General features: G+C 43.6%; 1 protein-coding gene across 1 annotated transcript in view; it reads left to right on the top strand.

The window, feature by feature from the left end:
• SLCO4C1 (solute carrier organic anion transporter family member 4C1) overlaps positions 1 to 15,299 on the top strand; it is a 59,751-nt gene that overhangs the window by 27,531 nt on the left and 16,921 nt on the right. The window contains exons 5-9 of the mRNA XM_066612557.1: positions 1,178 to 1,299; positions 2,245 to 2,360; positions 5,147 to 5,291; positions 7,191 to 7,386; positions 12,673 to 12,829. Coding sequence (XP_066468654.1) covers positions 1,178 to 1,299; positions 2,245 to 2,360; positions 5,147 to 5,291; positions 7,191 to 7,386; positions 12,673 to 12,829 — 736 coding nt within the window. The remainder of the gene's footprint in view (positions 1 to 1,177; positions 1,300 to 2,244; positions 2,361 to 5,146; positions 5,292 to 7,190; positions 7,387 to 12,672; positions 12,830 to 15,299) is intronic.

The following is a 15,299-nucleotide window of genomic DNA, read 5'->3' as shown; positions in this document are numbered from 1 at the left end:
ATCAGGGCCAGCGAACCTGCACAAGTTCTAGAAGGAGCTTACCTTGCAGGTGGGAGCAGCAGGAGCCCAGAGTGCTTGGTGGGGATTGCCATCATCTTTTTTTATCAGTACTGCAATGACTTGATGGCTGTGTTGTGGTTACATAGCCATGGGAGCAGGGACGATGATGAAGCATTGCATTATTTGTAAAGAAAGATGGCCACCATCAGTGCATATGCCACATCTACTGCCAAAGTAAACCCCATCCCAAGAGGTGGAGGGAATTTCATTTTGGTGGCAGAAATGACTTGGAACACTTCTTTGCATCTGCTTTCATTTTTACTGGAGGACATCAGACACTGGGCAGGGCTCAAGTGTTTGGTTGTGGCCTTCTGCTGGTCCTTGGCTCCTGTTCAGTACCCCACATCTCTGGCCCCTAATACCCTGTATATGGGTGTACCAAACAGTTAATACACACTTGGCAAAGTGGTGAGAAATAATTTCTTTCTGACCCCTTCCAGCAGGGGTCTTCTTGTAATCTGGTCTGACGTTGGACTGGACTTGACAGACCGGTGTTTGGATTCCAGATCAGTGATGGAGCTGAGCCAAATCACTGTTTTGCAGTTTTTGTTTTCTTTCAATAAAGCTGGAAAAGAATATGTAGTTGAAGGTGCAATCCTATCCACACTTACCTGGGAGTAAGCCCCATTGACTATAATGGGACTTACTTCTGAGTAGACATGCATAGGCTTGGGCTTTGAACCTGCTAACTACTTTCAGAACTTTAAACATATATACTGCACATTATGGAGAGAGAAGCTGTAAGCTGAGGTGGTAGAATTGTGGACTGTTCCAATTCAAACTGTGCAGGGGTGTGTGTGTGTGTTTGCACGTGGAAACTAAGCACAATGGAGAAAAAATTTATCACAGAGCTCTTCTTGTCTTACTGATTGTTCCTGGCCTTGGAATAGTCCAGAATTCTGCCACCTCAGATTATCACTTCACACTGCGTCATTGATGATATAGCTGCTTATATAATTGTTCTCAGTAAAATGGGGCACAAAGTGGTAATAGTATGATAAGTATAAAAAATGCATAACTGTATCAAGCATGATAACTTGGGCTAAATATATTGTCCTTTGACTCAGTTCATCATGGCTAAGTTCAAACCTTGTTTGCTGAATTTACTTCTTTCTAGCCTAGACATCAAACCAGACGATCCACGCTGGATTGGCGCTTGGTGGATAGGATTTGTTATATGTGGTTTCGCTACATGGCTGTTGGTTGTACCATTTTCATATTTTCCGAAGCATTTGCCAGGTAAACAGCTTAAAGGAGGGTGAAGCCAACATTAGAGGTTTGGATATACTGTATAGGGCACTCCAGATGGGCTTTTAGTGTGGGATCATCACACTTTGCTCACTCACACTTTATTGAGGAAGGGTCTGTGCCACACATCATCATCCATCCATTGTATTTTCCTTGTGCTTGATTTGCAACATGTATTGGAGTGGAACATGCATCAGTTAGAACAATGATACAGCAGTGCAATAACTGCACATGCAGATAATCCTTACTTAGCTCTGCTCTTCTTTCTTGAGAGACATGCACAGACACAACAGTTCACAAGGAAAACAGGGTAGGTGAAGGGGGGAGGGTCAATGTATGGTACCCAAAACATACCGTACAGTAGTATGGAAGGAAAATTTCAGTTCTGCTTGGGACTGCACAAGAACCATGTCTGGAAGTTCCTTTACTTGGAACTCCTAAAGTTCTAATGTGAAAAGGGTTTGTTTGGAACATGTACCCTGTGTGGCTTCAGTATTTTGTTTGTTTTGCAGTTTCTATAAGAGCCCAAGCCTATGCATGTCTACTCAGAAGTAAGTCCCATTATAGTAAATGGGGCTTACTCCCAGGAAAGTGTGGGTAGGATTGTAGCCTGAATCTTGCTTTTTATTTTTATTTCTTTAGCATTCTTGGCTACCAAACTCATTGGCAAATAACCTTAAGTGTTGGATCTGAGGGGGTCAAATAAACAGAAAGCCCAAACTACCTTTTTCTGTGGTAATAGCAACAATAAATCTTATGATCCTTTGCATTTTGGTATAGTTAGTTCATCAACTTTGGGCGCAGTCTGCCAAAGAAACACTGTTGTACTAATGTAACTCTGCCCCTTCATGGCACAGTAGAGTTCGTTATTAATCATGCTCGTATGCTATGAGCAAAAACATTGATGCTTTTCTGATATAATTTCTTTTTGTGTAGGTTCAGAAAAAATACAAGCTGAAAAGATTTCTGAAGTGTATAAAGGCGAAAGCAATACATGTTCTGAAAACAAGGAGCTTGGAAAAAGCATTAAAGACTTTCCAGCAACTCTCTGGGTAATCTGAGCTATAAATCGATTCTACAGCAATATTTGTAGCAGCCTAAACTGTTTTAGTTTTTCCAGTTGCATATTTTGTGACAAATGTGAGTTGAATGTACAAGTAATAAATGCACACACCACAACACTCTGTGCAGCGGCGTCACAAGAGTAGGTGTCACCCAGTGTGGGAGGCCAGTGTGTCACACTCATGATGGACCTCCTCCTGTGCAGTGGGCGGGGCAATACCTGGGTGATGGGCATGGTGATTTACCATTGCCTCACTCCACTGGTTTTTTTTTGGCTATAACTTTTGATAGAATATAAAAGTTCTAAGCAGTTCGTTTCATTGCATTCTGCATGAAATTACACCCAGAACAATATATAACATGACGGTATTATTTGAAAGTACCAACATTTAAAATTTTTTGACCCGTAGCGGTGTCACTGCCCCGTGCATGTCACCTGTCGCGGCCCGCGGCCCGCTAGTGAAGTCACTGACTCTGTGTTATATTTTGTGAGTGATCGGGTTCTAATCAAAGATAAACCTGTGATAAACCTGTTAATTTGGAAAGTGTCAATATAATTTACAGCCCAATCCTATCCTTCCACCCACCCATCCCCTCTACTGATGCAGGTATGCCAGAAAGGTTTGGGATGCATCCTGTAGGGGAGGAAGTTTGGGAGGGTTGGGAAAATTTTTCCCTTATCTCCCTGTAAGCCCCTTGACTGGCAGTGGGTCTCCTCGGCCTGTGTCAGCTCTTGTGAGAGGGACTGAGAAAGGGATTGTGTCGGGATGTTGCAACTTTGGATGCAATCCTTGGATGCCAATGGAAGCTTTTTCAAAAATTAAAGATAGAGCATGCAGAGGTGGTGTGATTGGAAGGGGAACCATGGCAACAGCAAAGTTCTAAATCCATCCAAGCCCCCTCCAGTGCTTTTGTACTTCTTCGTTCTCCTTTAGTAAGTATAAACAAGCGATGGCAAACTAACCCACATCATTTATTAATTTTTTGGGCAAGTTTTTATACCGTTTTCCTCTTGGTAACAGTACCTGGTGCCCAAGGCAGTTGGCAACCTCCGTTGGCAACCTTCAGTCTTGACACGTATATACATAATAAAACATATTAAAGCCACAGAAGCATAAATGAAAACCTAAACACAGCAGCTAAAAATATGACAAGAGACAGTGAAAGATCCAGCAGTCACCTCCCACTATCCCCATCAGATCTGTCCTCCCACCCTACCCACCATCAAAAACCATTGAAATATATATTTAAAAAAAATCTTCAGGATTATTATACAGTTTTGGCAATGTCTAATTTACTCTCAAATGTTACAACCAAACCATGCTTTGATTATCAGCATGAGGAGGACTCACCCTCTCCCTTGTACATTATCTTACACTTCCTGCATTCTTCAGCAAAAATTATAGTTTGCTGTGGCAATCAAACCAGGCAAACTATAGTTACTGCACCAAGGTATGCATACATTGTTGATCTGTCAAAATGAACCATCATTTATGTGGGAATGTGTACCTGGGTAAAGATGTGCTATGCCTGGGTTCAGCATAGCGTGTAAGCAGTCCTAGAATACCACCTAAAGAAAGATTCATTTTTGAGTTCTAGGCTACAATCACAAATCCTATCCCAACATTTAATAAAATAAATCTAAAAAGTAGTAAGGTGTCAGCTAACTACTTTTTAGTTTAATTTTATTTCCTTGAGAAAGTTCTACAGAGTTAGGGCAAAACATGGAATAGGATCTAGACTTCGTGAGTGTAGCCTAGAACTCAAAAATGAATCTTTCTTTAGGTGGTAACTTCGGCTACAGACACCTTTAAAGATTACATTAGTCCTAGAAAACATGCATTGGTTGTGAATCTGTAATTCTTGACTGTCAATGCTCTGAATTCAGAGAAATTGCCACTTTGCTTTAGACCAGTGGTTCTCAAACTTTTAGCACCCTGACCCACTTTTTCGAATGAGAATCTGTCAGTACCCACCGGAAGTGATGTCATGACCGGAAATCACATCATCAAGCAGGAATTTTTTTTTTTAAGGATCCTAGGCTGCAATCTTACCCACACTTACCCAGGAGCAAGTACCATTTACTATCATTGTTAAAAGCATATACATAGTAGCCTGTTAAAAGTACAGATGTGTAACATTTCTCCAAATGCAATCACATACCATAGTAGCATCAAGTCTAATATATTAAAAATAAAATATTGAAATAAATGGGAACCTACCAGAATTGGCTCGCGACCCACCTACTGGGTCCTGACCCACAGTCTGAGAAACACTGCTTTAGACCAGTGCAATGGCAAGGCCCTTGACCTCCGATTAACAAGAATACATTTCTTATTTTGTTTTTGGCTTGTCTTGTGAAAGCAAGATTATGCATTCCACACTTGATTTTGTCTGCAAAATAAGAAAAAGTGGATTCTGGCACTATTTAGTATTTAATATCGTTCAAGTATTTAATTGCCCAGTCCTATCCTTGCCATATTATAGCATGAAGCTGCACCAGTGGAGGCTGTACTGTATGCTTGGGGAGGGGGTGGGTTCTGAGATTGGAAGGCCTGCAGGAAATAAGTAAAAATATTTTACTTACCTTCTGGTACCCAATTGACTGTGGGTCTCCATAGACATATGCCAGCCATTTTGCTGGTGTATGTCCAAGGAGAGAAAAGGGGCTTGGCGGTTTGGGAAGGAAGGGATAAGATCTGCATCTGCATGAAGTGCAGCGAAAGCTTTAATGGAGTATATGGAGAATCCAGGTCATTTTTCCCCCTCTTTCTAGGTACTGCTGAAGAACTCTGTGTTTATGTGTCTTGTCATTGCTGACTCATTAGAAGCTCTAGTTGCCACTGGCTTTGCAACTTTCTTGCCCAAATTTATAGAAAATCAGTTTGGATTTACATCTAGCTATTCAGCAACCCTAGGAGGTAATGTATTTATTTTTTTAACCAAAATTAAATGTTGTGTTAATGTGTTACTGCTTTTATTTAATAACAGTAATAGAGTAAAACTAGATCTGGAATATTAGCAGTCTTTGGCACTTCTGTGGAGTAGCAGGGCTTGCCCAAGACCTCCTGGCTCCTGAGGAAGTGGATCAAATTGCCCCCTAGCTGTCACTTTGTCTCCTCTTCTGGCTCCCTGGATTCAAAAATGTACCTCTGAATGCTTTCGCCCCATTCTCCTCATTTTGAATCTGAGGAGGAAGAGTGGTAGAGGCAGGCAGGTGAACAGAGGTGGATGGTGGACACCTTTGCCAACCTGCTGCCTGAGGCAATAATCTTAGTTAGCCTCATTGATGGGGCCAGTCCTGTTGGAAAAGTAGGGTAACAAGAATAAGGGTACAATCCTAACCCCTTATGTCAGTGCTTTCCAGCACTGGCATAGTGGTGCCAATGGGACATATGCTGCATCCTGCAGTTGGGTGTCACTCAGAGGCCTTCTCAAAGTAAGGGATTGTTTGTTCCCTTACCTCAGAGCTGCATTGCCCTTATGTCAGTGCTGGAAAGCACTGACATAAGGGGTTAGGATTGCACCCTCAGTTACAAGAAATAGTTAGGCTGCAGTCCTAAGCAAATTTTATGGGAAGTAAGTTCCACTGAACTCAGAGGGACCATCTCTGAGCAAACAGGCTCACGATCCAGTGTGCATTATCAAGATCAACTGGGAATTCTTTCATTCAACCAGTATGCAACTTATCACATAACAGCCCAAAGCAGCAGAGTCGGTTTTGAAGCATAAGATATAACAAACATGTATGAAAATTGCCCCTAATTAGTCACAGATGGAAATAAAAATTAGTTTAATACAGTTTTGATATGGTTTTCATATAGCTGTATCAATCATTCCTAAGTATTCATAGCAGAAGAATCTGGCATCTTCTCCATTGCCCACAGCTTTAATATACTGAAAGGAGAGAGCTTCCTTTGGGATGGCATTGAGCTGTTGTGCACCCATTCTTGTGAATTTCACAGCACAATCCTACGCATGTCTACTCAGAAGTAAGTCCCATTGTGTTCAACGGGGATTATTTCCAGAGAAGTTTGTATAGGATTGCAGCCTTACAGCCCAATCCTGTTAGGGCCTTATACCACCGGAATGAGCATTCCATTGGCGTAAGGCACTCAGCGGACCAGGGAAAACCCTATAATTCTGTAGTTGCTAGTTTTTCATACTTACTTATTTTTTAGGGGATGCCACAGTGAGTAGAGGGCTTGGACTCTGCAGTTGTCTGCCAACATCTGATGACACTTGCTCTGCAGTACTCAGAATGACGATGAGTGAGAGAGCAACATGCCAGCAGAGGTGAATGAACAGTTGCAATCACAGACCTAGTCATTGGCTTTTTCTGTGTAGCATCTCATGTGCACTTTCATGATTGCATGGAACAATCCACAAGAATATCGGAAGCTGACTCAGACCATTGATCCACTGACAGCTCCAGTGACTGACAATGGCTCTCCAGGTTTTCAGACAGAGATCTCTGTCAGTTCCACCTGGAGATGCCAGGGATTGGACCTGTGACCTTTGCACGCAAAGCATTTGCTCTACCACTGTGAATCCAGTTGTGGACAGGCCCTGGGATGTGCAGGGAAGAGCTGACTTGCAGAGGACCTGACTGCAAAAACCAAAGTAGTTCAGACAAATATGTAAACTGTGAAAGATGAATCTGATAATTAGGTCAAAACAACTTAGCTTTCCATCTCCTCTTAGTGGGATCTGTTACAGTAAAACTGAAGATGTTTTCTTCAGTTTACACACTGAATGGGTTTGTTGTTGCTTTCTCTTTCCTTTAATAGCTTATCCAACGTTGTTTGGTTTTCTTCCAGGAATTGTATTAGTCCCAGGAGCAGCAATAGGCCAAATCATAAGTGGTTTCTTTATTTCCAAGCTCAAACTGAGTTGCAAAAGCATAATCAAGTTTATTGTCGTGACATGTATGGTGGCATTTGGATTGAACATGGTGTTTTTGTTTGCCAACTGTGGGAATGAGCCTTTTGCAGGGGTAACTGAAACATATAATGGGTAAGTATATTTTAATGCGTGATTTGCCTTAACTAATGTTCACGATAAGAACAATTTGCTACTTCTTGTAATTATCTTGTTATTACTATATACTGTATACTATATACTGTATAAGGACATCTGCAAGAGGGATCTGAAGGCCTTAGGAGTGGACCTCAACAAGTGGGAAACCCTGGCCTCTGAGCGGCCCGCTTGGAGGCAGGCTGTGCAACATGGCCTTTCCCAGTTTGAAGAGACACTTGGCCAACAGTCTGAGGCTAAGAGGCAAAGAAGGAAGGCCCATAGCCAGGGAGACAGACCAGGGACAGACTGCACTTGCTCCCAGTGTGGAAGGGATTGTCACTCCTGAATCGGCCTTTTCAGCCACACTAGACGCTGTTCCAGAACCACCTTTCAGAGCGCGATACCATAGTCTTTCGAGACTGAAGGTTGCCAACATTTAAGAACAAAAGAACATAAGAACAGCCCCACTGGATCAGGCCATAGGCCCATCTAGTCCAGCTTCCTGTATCTCACAGCGGCCCACCAAATGCCCCAGGGAGCACACCAGATAACAAGAGACCTCATCCTGGTGCTCTCCCCTACATCTGGCATTCTGACTTAACCCATTCCTAAAATCAGGAGGTTGCGCATACACATCATGGCTTGTACCCCATAATGGATTTGTCCTCCAGAAACTCGTCCAATCCCCTTTTAAAGGCGTCTAGGCTAGACGCCAGCACCACATCCTGTGGCAAGGAGTTCCACAGACCGACCACGCGCTGAGTAAAGAAATATTTTCTTTTGTCTGTCCTAACCCGCCCAACACTCAATTTTAGTGGATGTCCCCTGGTTCTGGTATTATGTGAGAGTGTAAAGAGCATCTCCCTATCCACTCTGTCCATCCCCTGCATAATTTTGTATGTCTCTATCATGTCCCCCCTCAAGCGTCTCTTTTCTAGGCTGAAGAGGCCCAAACGCCGTAGCCTTTCCTCATAAGGAAGGTGCCCCAGCCCCGTAATCATCTTAGTCGCTCTCTTTTGCACCTTTTCCATTTCCACTATGTCTTTTTTGAGATGCGGCGACCAGAACTGGACACAATACTCCAGGTGTGGCCTTACCATCGATTTGTACAACGGCATTATAATACTAACCGTTTTGTTCTCAATACCCTTCCTAATGATCCCAAGCATAGAATTGGCCTTCTTCACTGCCACCGCACATTGGGTCGACACTTTCATCGACCTGTCCACCACCACCCCAAGATCTCTCTCCTGATCTGTCACAGACAGCTCAGAACCCATCAGCCTATATCTAAAGTTTTGATTTTTTGCCCCAATGTGCATGACTTTACACTTACTGACATTGAAGCGCATCTGCCATTTTGCTGCCCATTCTGCCAGTCTGGAGAGATCTTTCTGGAGCTCCTCACAATCACTTCTGGTCTTTACCTCTCGGAAAAGTTTGGTGTCGTCTGCAAACTTAGCCACTTCACTGCTCAACCCTGTCTCCAGGTCATTTATGAACAGGTTGAAAAGCACTGGTCCCAGGACAGATCCTTGGGGCTCACCGCTTTTCACCTCTCTCCATTGTGAAAATTGCCCATTGACACCCACTCTCTGCTTCCTGGCCTCCAGTATTTATATACTGTCAATGTACAGGCACTTTACAGTCTTACATAAGCAAAAAAACACCTCCATGAAGCATACTATATGAATTGGGGGGGTGGGGGAGAAAGAAGAGGGCATTGAACAAGAGAAAAGAGTAACAAAAAGTGGAAAGTGTATGGGAGAGACAACAGTACATCATGAAGCTGCCTTGGTACATAATAAAACTTGCCATTTTGCTTGGTGTTGCTGAGCTAAGTGTGAATATCTTTCCGGGGCCCTTCCCTGCCCAGCCTGAAGATACCAGGGATTGACCATCTGAATTCAAAACATATGCACCCCCACTGAGCTACAGCCTTTCTTCAATTGTAGGATTGTAAGGGAGTAATAAGGGATGAATGTGTGCAGATAGTTGCATATAATCAGCTTTGTTTCACTTGGAGAGGAGATGCGTTTCTTTAAGAGCCTTGTGGGTTTTGTAGAAGGATTTTAAGGAGAGAGATAGTGGCACCATATATGTATTATAGGAAGCAGGCATAAGAGACAACAAGCAAGAGATTGGGTGAAGTCATTGACGAGAACAGGACGCCTTCAGGCAGGTGAAGATCACTCTTCCCTCTAAGTTGTGTGACTGTCCAGGTGAAATCAGAGGCCTGCATAGCTTCTGTTAGGGTGCTCTGGAGCTTTGTAGGGAACATTGGTGAAGAAACAAGAGCAGGAGGAACAAAAGTCACACACATGGTTATACTGAGAAACCAGGACAAAAATCTGTTCAAACAGTATAAAAACTAGGGTACGGCTGACTGGCTCTGCCCTGTGCTGGCACGCTCCAGAGCTATACTTTGGCTCTCCCTGAATACAAAATTTGTCTGAAGTTGGGCAGCCAATGTTCCAAATCACAGGAAGAAACTCTCTCTGGGCCCAGTGTTTGCCCTTGCAAACAAACTCCATACCTGTCCTGCCTCCTATTAATGTTCAGACTGTGTGCCCCAGTATGCAAGCTATTTGCTCTTACAGTATCTGCTAAAGCATGAAACATAATAAAGAAATTTGAAGATAATGGGTGTGGTGGGCCACAGGGGTGAGCAGCGGTGGACCTCCCCAGTCCTGTGCCCAGGGCAAAGGTCTGCGATGGCGTCCCCTGCAGGCTGTTGCTGCCCCCCCTCACCTGAGGCTCATGGAGCCTCGTACAATCTGAGCCCATATCAGGGAAGCCTCTCTGAGGTTCCCCGATGCTATAAACTGTGCTTCCGGGAAACTGGAAGCACAGTTTCTGACCCCGCCGGGAGCCTCAGATAGACTTGTGCCAGATACTAGAGGCTCACGTCTGGGGCATTTGCCCCGTAGACGTCTATGGTAGGTTCACAACTGGGGGTGGGACCCCATGAACCATTACACTGAATGGGTTCGCCCATATCCACAGGGGCGGGGATGGAACGGATCACCCGCGGATACATTGGGACACCTGTAATTTCTGTATTCTACATGTTTGCTTCAACTATGTATAGAGGGCTTTTGTTTCTGCTCATATGTGCAACTCAAAAATCTTCACATTTTTTGTTGCATGTCAGAGATAGCTCAAGGTGTTTTGGAGTCTAAGATAGAAAATCCAAATGCTGATCTCATGGTACCAACAAATATAATAACACACTAAGTATTTTTACGATTAACTGTCCTTGATTGGATATTTCCACAGAATTTGCTGCCCGAGACAGACCATAGGATCCAACACCTCCCTGAATCAGTTGTCATCAGTGGTATTAAATAATTGAATGGGTCTTAAGCCTTATACAGATGCTAATAATGTCGGTTGATGGAAGAACATGTGGTCCAGGGGAAGCCGGAACATTGCAGGGAAGCCCTGCTTTCCCTTCGAAGCCTGAATGCAGGCTTGGTCTGCACCTAAACATGCTGAATGTGAGAAGAGATTCTCCCTATGACAATGAATGTTGGGAGCTGAGGAATCTCCTTGTTTGTGGGGGGTGGGTTTTGGTGCGTCAGTAAGGGAGCAGGGCTTGCTGGTGTGTTCTTCCCGTCCCCCAGCCATGTGTTCTTGAACATCTGCATAAAGCTTGTGTGACTCAATAATTACGTTACTCTGAATAAGCTGGTTATGCTACATTTGTGGTTCTAGTGTCTTCAGTGTGAACTTTTGCACTGGGAATTTGATACTTTATAGAATTGCTGAGTTAGGATGTAGACCCAGCTTTGCAACTGACTTGTCAGGTTTTTTGTATGGGAAATTACCAGCAAATACCTTATAAATGGTTTCATTTTAATTGTTTATCCATCTGTCTGAGAAGATTTGGTCTAGTCAGAGAATATAGTGACAGGCAATGCATTTCTCCCATCTTAAAAAGAATATATTTCTGTAGTACTGTATCTTAATGCGAGTCCACTGATAGAACAGCTTAATGGACAACAAGTGACAATAACAATGCTCAAGAAGCATACATGGGAATCAAATGGCATTCTTTGCCAACTCTTAACATTATGAGGCCAAATTCCAAGTGGACTCAGGGTTACGTTTATAAAATCTGCCTGATTTGGAGCCCAATCCTGTCCGACTTTTCAGTGCTGATGCAGACGCAATGTAGATGTGAGGTAAGGGGACAAATGTTCCTTTACCATGTTGAGGTCTCTGTGACTGCTCCTCCCCCATCACAGAATGCAGTGCACCACCTGTTGGCATAGCTGCATCAACGCTGGAAAGTTGGATAGAAAAAAGGACATACATTTTTAAAAATCTGAAAGCACCATCAACATTGAATTCCAACAGGTATTAATAGCAGATATTTCAACACTTTTATGTTCCGACACTTGAGCAACAGCAAATTGTATCAGTGTTCCTGGATTTTGCTGTGGAAGCACAATTATCAATATGTGTCCCAACCCCGTGAGAGCAATCCATGTACACAACCAATTTCTCTACACAGATAGGCCTTTCTGTGCAGATAAATGTATCCTATGATAGCAAACATTCCCTTACACGTAGGATTCAGGGATAAAATCCCTGCTGCTGATTATGCACCTGCCACATGATAGCTGACTAGTGCTGTCACATCGGACAGTGCAACTCATCTAACAGATGATGGCACCATCATGAAAGGGCTCATCATCTATCAGGTTAGGTAGGGCAAACACAACCTGTCTGCTGCTTTCTTCCTCTCTAGATTGGAATAACATGTTCTGTGCTTGGCTCAGGTCATTTATGGTTAATTATGCTGATTATATGGGAGGAAAAGCTGTAGCTGTGCGGTGGGCCGCATGGTTTGTGTGCAGCAGAGGCAAACCCTTGGCGTCTACACTTTTAATCTATTTATATAGAGCCAGAAGTGTACAGTGTTGTACAATAGATGAGAAGACCGATTCCTGCCCTGAAAGGCTCACAGTATAAAATAGACACAGTATAAGGCAGCTTCATATTTTCATATATCATACTGACACTGGTTCAGTGGGGTCACAACTAGAGCTAATGGTCAGATTCTTTCTTCAGTCTTTGGTGCTAGCAAATTGAGCCGTTGACATTTCTGCCTTCACTCATCAGGAGGATAATGTGTATGATGTTACATGCCTCCTCCCCTGAATATATGAACCCCATGCCTATGTTTTATAGCTATCAATGATTCTGTATGTGTTCTTAGGGAATACAGGACATTGCACAGGTTCGGTTCACTTAACTCTTTCCTTTCTGTTTTAGAACAGGCACATCATCAAGCTTTGCCGCGCCCTGCAATGCTCACTGTAAGTGCTTACGGTCGTATTATGTCCCAGTCTGTGGCACAGATGAAGTCCAGTATTTTTCTCCGTGCTATGCAGGATGTAGCGAATCGCACATCACAACATCCGAAACGCGTGTAACGGTATTGTCATTTTACAGCATGAATTGCACATTTACAACTTACCAGAGGTCTAAGTTCTAGTATTCATACAGATTCTCTGCTGGTAACAATTTTAAAAAAAATTATATAAAAATTTATATTGATTTATTTTGAAAAGAACTTATCAGCTAGTTCTTGAAATGATGGGTGTTCAAGCAAATAAGTTAGAATCTCTTTTGGTAAAGTACAGTCAGCTCACATCATACGCAAATTTAACTTGCACAAATTCAAGCACAAACACCTCCCTCCCCCATATCCACAGAGGTTCTGTTTTGGCCCCCTCACAGATATGGAAACCATGGATCCAAGGGAGCCCTATATAAATTACAGTACTCTATGCTTCCTACCCCCCCCCCCACTGATTATCTCTGTTTTATTTGCTTTCTTAACAGTTTCTTCCTTAACTGAGGAATGTGACAGGAAGGCAAGGAGCCTGCATGCTAGAGGGACAGTCAGAATGTTAACAGGAAGCAGCACAGTTCCTGCTTCTGCCTGCACAAATCAATGCAGACTTGCACCATTGATACCACTGGTGCAGGTCTGAGTTGACCCGTTGCAGCTACTGGGGCTTGCCTGGAGCAAGGTGAAGAATGTCCCCTTACCCCAAGGAGACCTTCAGCAGTCAAAAATTCCCCAAAGGTTGCAGTATAGCCCATACCTGCACCACTGCAACGTTTCGTGGGGACTTAGGTTGGATTGGGCTGCTTATGTAGCTTCTGCTACAAAGCGCACTCTAAACTATGAAAGATACTGTAGATACTCGAGTATAAGGTGAGAAATTTCTGCCAATAAATAAAGTGTAAATCATCTCACCTTATCTGGGAGGTCACTGGGAGGTCCCAGGGGCTGTTTCAGGCACATTGTAAGGTAGAGATAATGACAGGGCAATCAATCTCCATAGTGACCAGGCTTCAAGGCAAGCTGCAGCCAAAGTTAACCTTTTCTTCTCCTCCTGGAAAAAGTAAGCAAGGGCTCAAGGCTTCCACTGAAATCAAGCAAGCCTCTTTCTCTTTAGCAGACCCTTCTGTAGCCTTGTTCCATTTTGCCAATGTTTGGCAGTGGTCTGGTTTTTTAAACACCAGGATGTAATCCTCGTTTCCATTTGAAACAAAGTCCGAGGCTACATTTCAGTGCACATTATTTAAGAATAAAACCCATGGAAAGCAGTGCATCTACTTCTGAGTAAATAGGGTTGCAGCTGCGCTTGCTCCTGCTCATTCCTTATTGCTTGTCTCTGCTGTGAATTGAATTGCAGACTCCAAGTTATGTGTTATATGTAGAGCCGCTGGCTTAATACTCCAGGATTTGATTAATGGTTCTGCTGGTATGCTTACAGTACACTTACTCTGATAGTGTTTACAAAAAGGTTGTGAAGATCAGAATTTAACAAGTTAATGAATAAAATTTAACTTATGATCTTTTACTCTATTTTTTAATAAATTAGAGATTGTACAGTTCTTAGGTAACAATTACTGGTAGGTTATTTTTCAGGATCTGGCCTTGGGTAAAATCATACAAAACTACAGTCAGACACCCCCCTAAGTGACCCAACATCCAAGGGTCACAGAAAATTCCACGCTTTTTGGCTCAAAATCTGCCCTCAACTTATCTGTGAGATTGCCTTATGCTCAAGTGTCTGTGGTAATTCCATGAGCCTATTTCTGGGACATTTCCTTCAGCTAGTGTATTGGAATCATCTCTTTGTCTACATGTGCTGGGCTCCTGCCGGTGCTAGCCCAGTGCCAGCCGATGCTGGGCTAGCACTGGGCAGTGGCCCAGGTTCTGCCACTTGGCGGTCTCCTGGACCGCCGGGCTGCAGAACAGGAGGCGGGGGTGTGGACAGGGGCATGGGGAGGCGTTCCAGGGAGGGGGAGACCAGCAGGGGCGGGCAGGAGGTGTGTCAGGGAAGGGAGAGTGGTGGATCCACAGAACTGTGCTCTACAGGATCCAGGGCGTTCGTGCAGGGCTGCGCGCCCTACACGAGTGCCTTTACTTTAGCGCTGACCGTTTGGTTGGTGCTAAAGAGAGTAGCCCCATTGCAGGGCTGCTTACCTTACTTGGGGGAAGGGGACGAATGTCCCTTCTCCCGAGGTGCCTCCTGCAGTAGCGCGGGAGGTGCAGGATTCGGTGACAGCCCTCCTCGGAGCCACTGAGCCTGGGCGTTGTGGGCAGCTCAGGATTGGGCTGCCCATCAGGAAGCTATATAGTTCTTCATTCACCTTCACTCATAACATAGCTCAGTAGTAATCCATTGCCATTGTTAACCTATGGCCTGAGAAAGTGTAGTATAGCCATCTTGCTGTAACTAAACAGATCTTGGTCTGAATGGGTAAAAAATTATCTATGTGTAAAGGACTTTGTGTTAATTATCTTGAGCTCTATGATGGGGAACGTTTTTTTTCAATATTATTTGCGAAAGGGATAAGATGAACAAGAACTTCAATTA

This window comes from Tiliqua scincoides, chromosome 2 (genome assembly GCF_035046505.1).
Source record: "Tiliqua scincoides isolate rTilSci1 chromosome 2, rTilSci1.hap2, whole genome shotgun sequence".
NCBI classification, from domain to species: Eukaryota; Metazoa; Chordata; class Lepidosauria; order Squamata; family Scincidae; genus Tiliqua; species Tiliqua scincoides.
The sequence above is the reverse complement of the archived record's forward strand: the minus strand, read 5'-3'. Positions and strand labels throughout refer to the sequence as shown.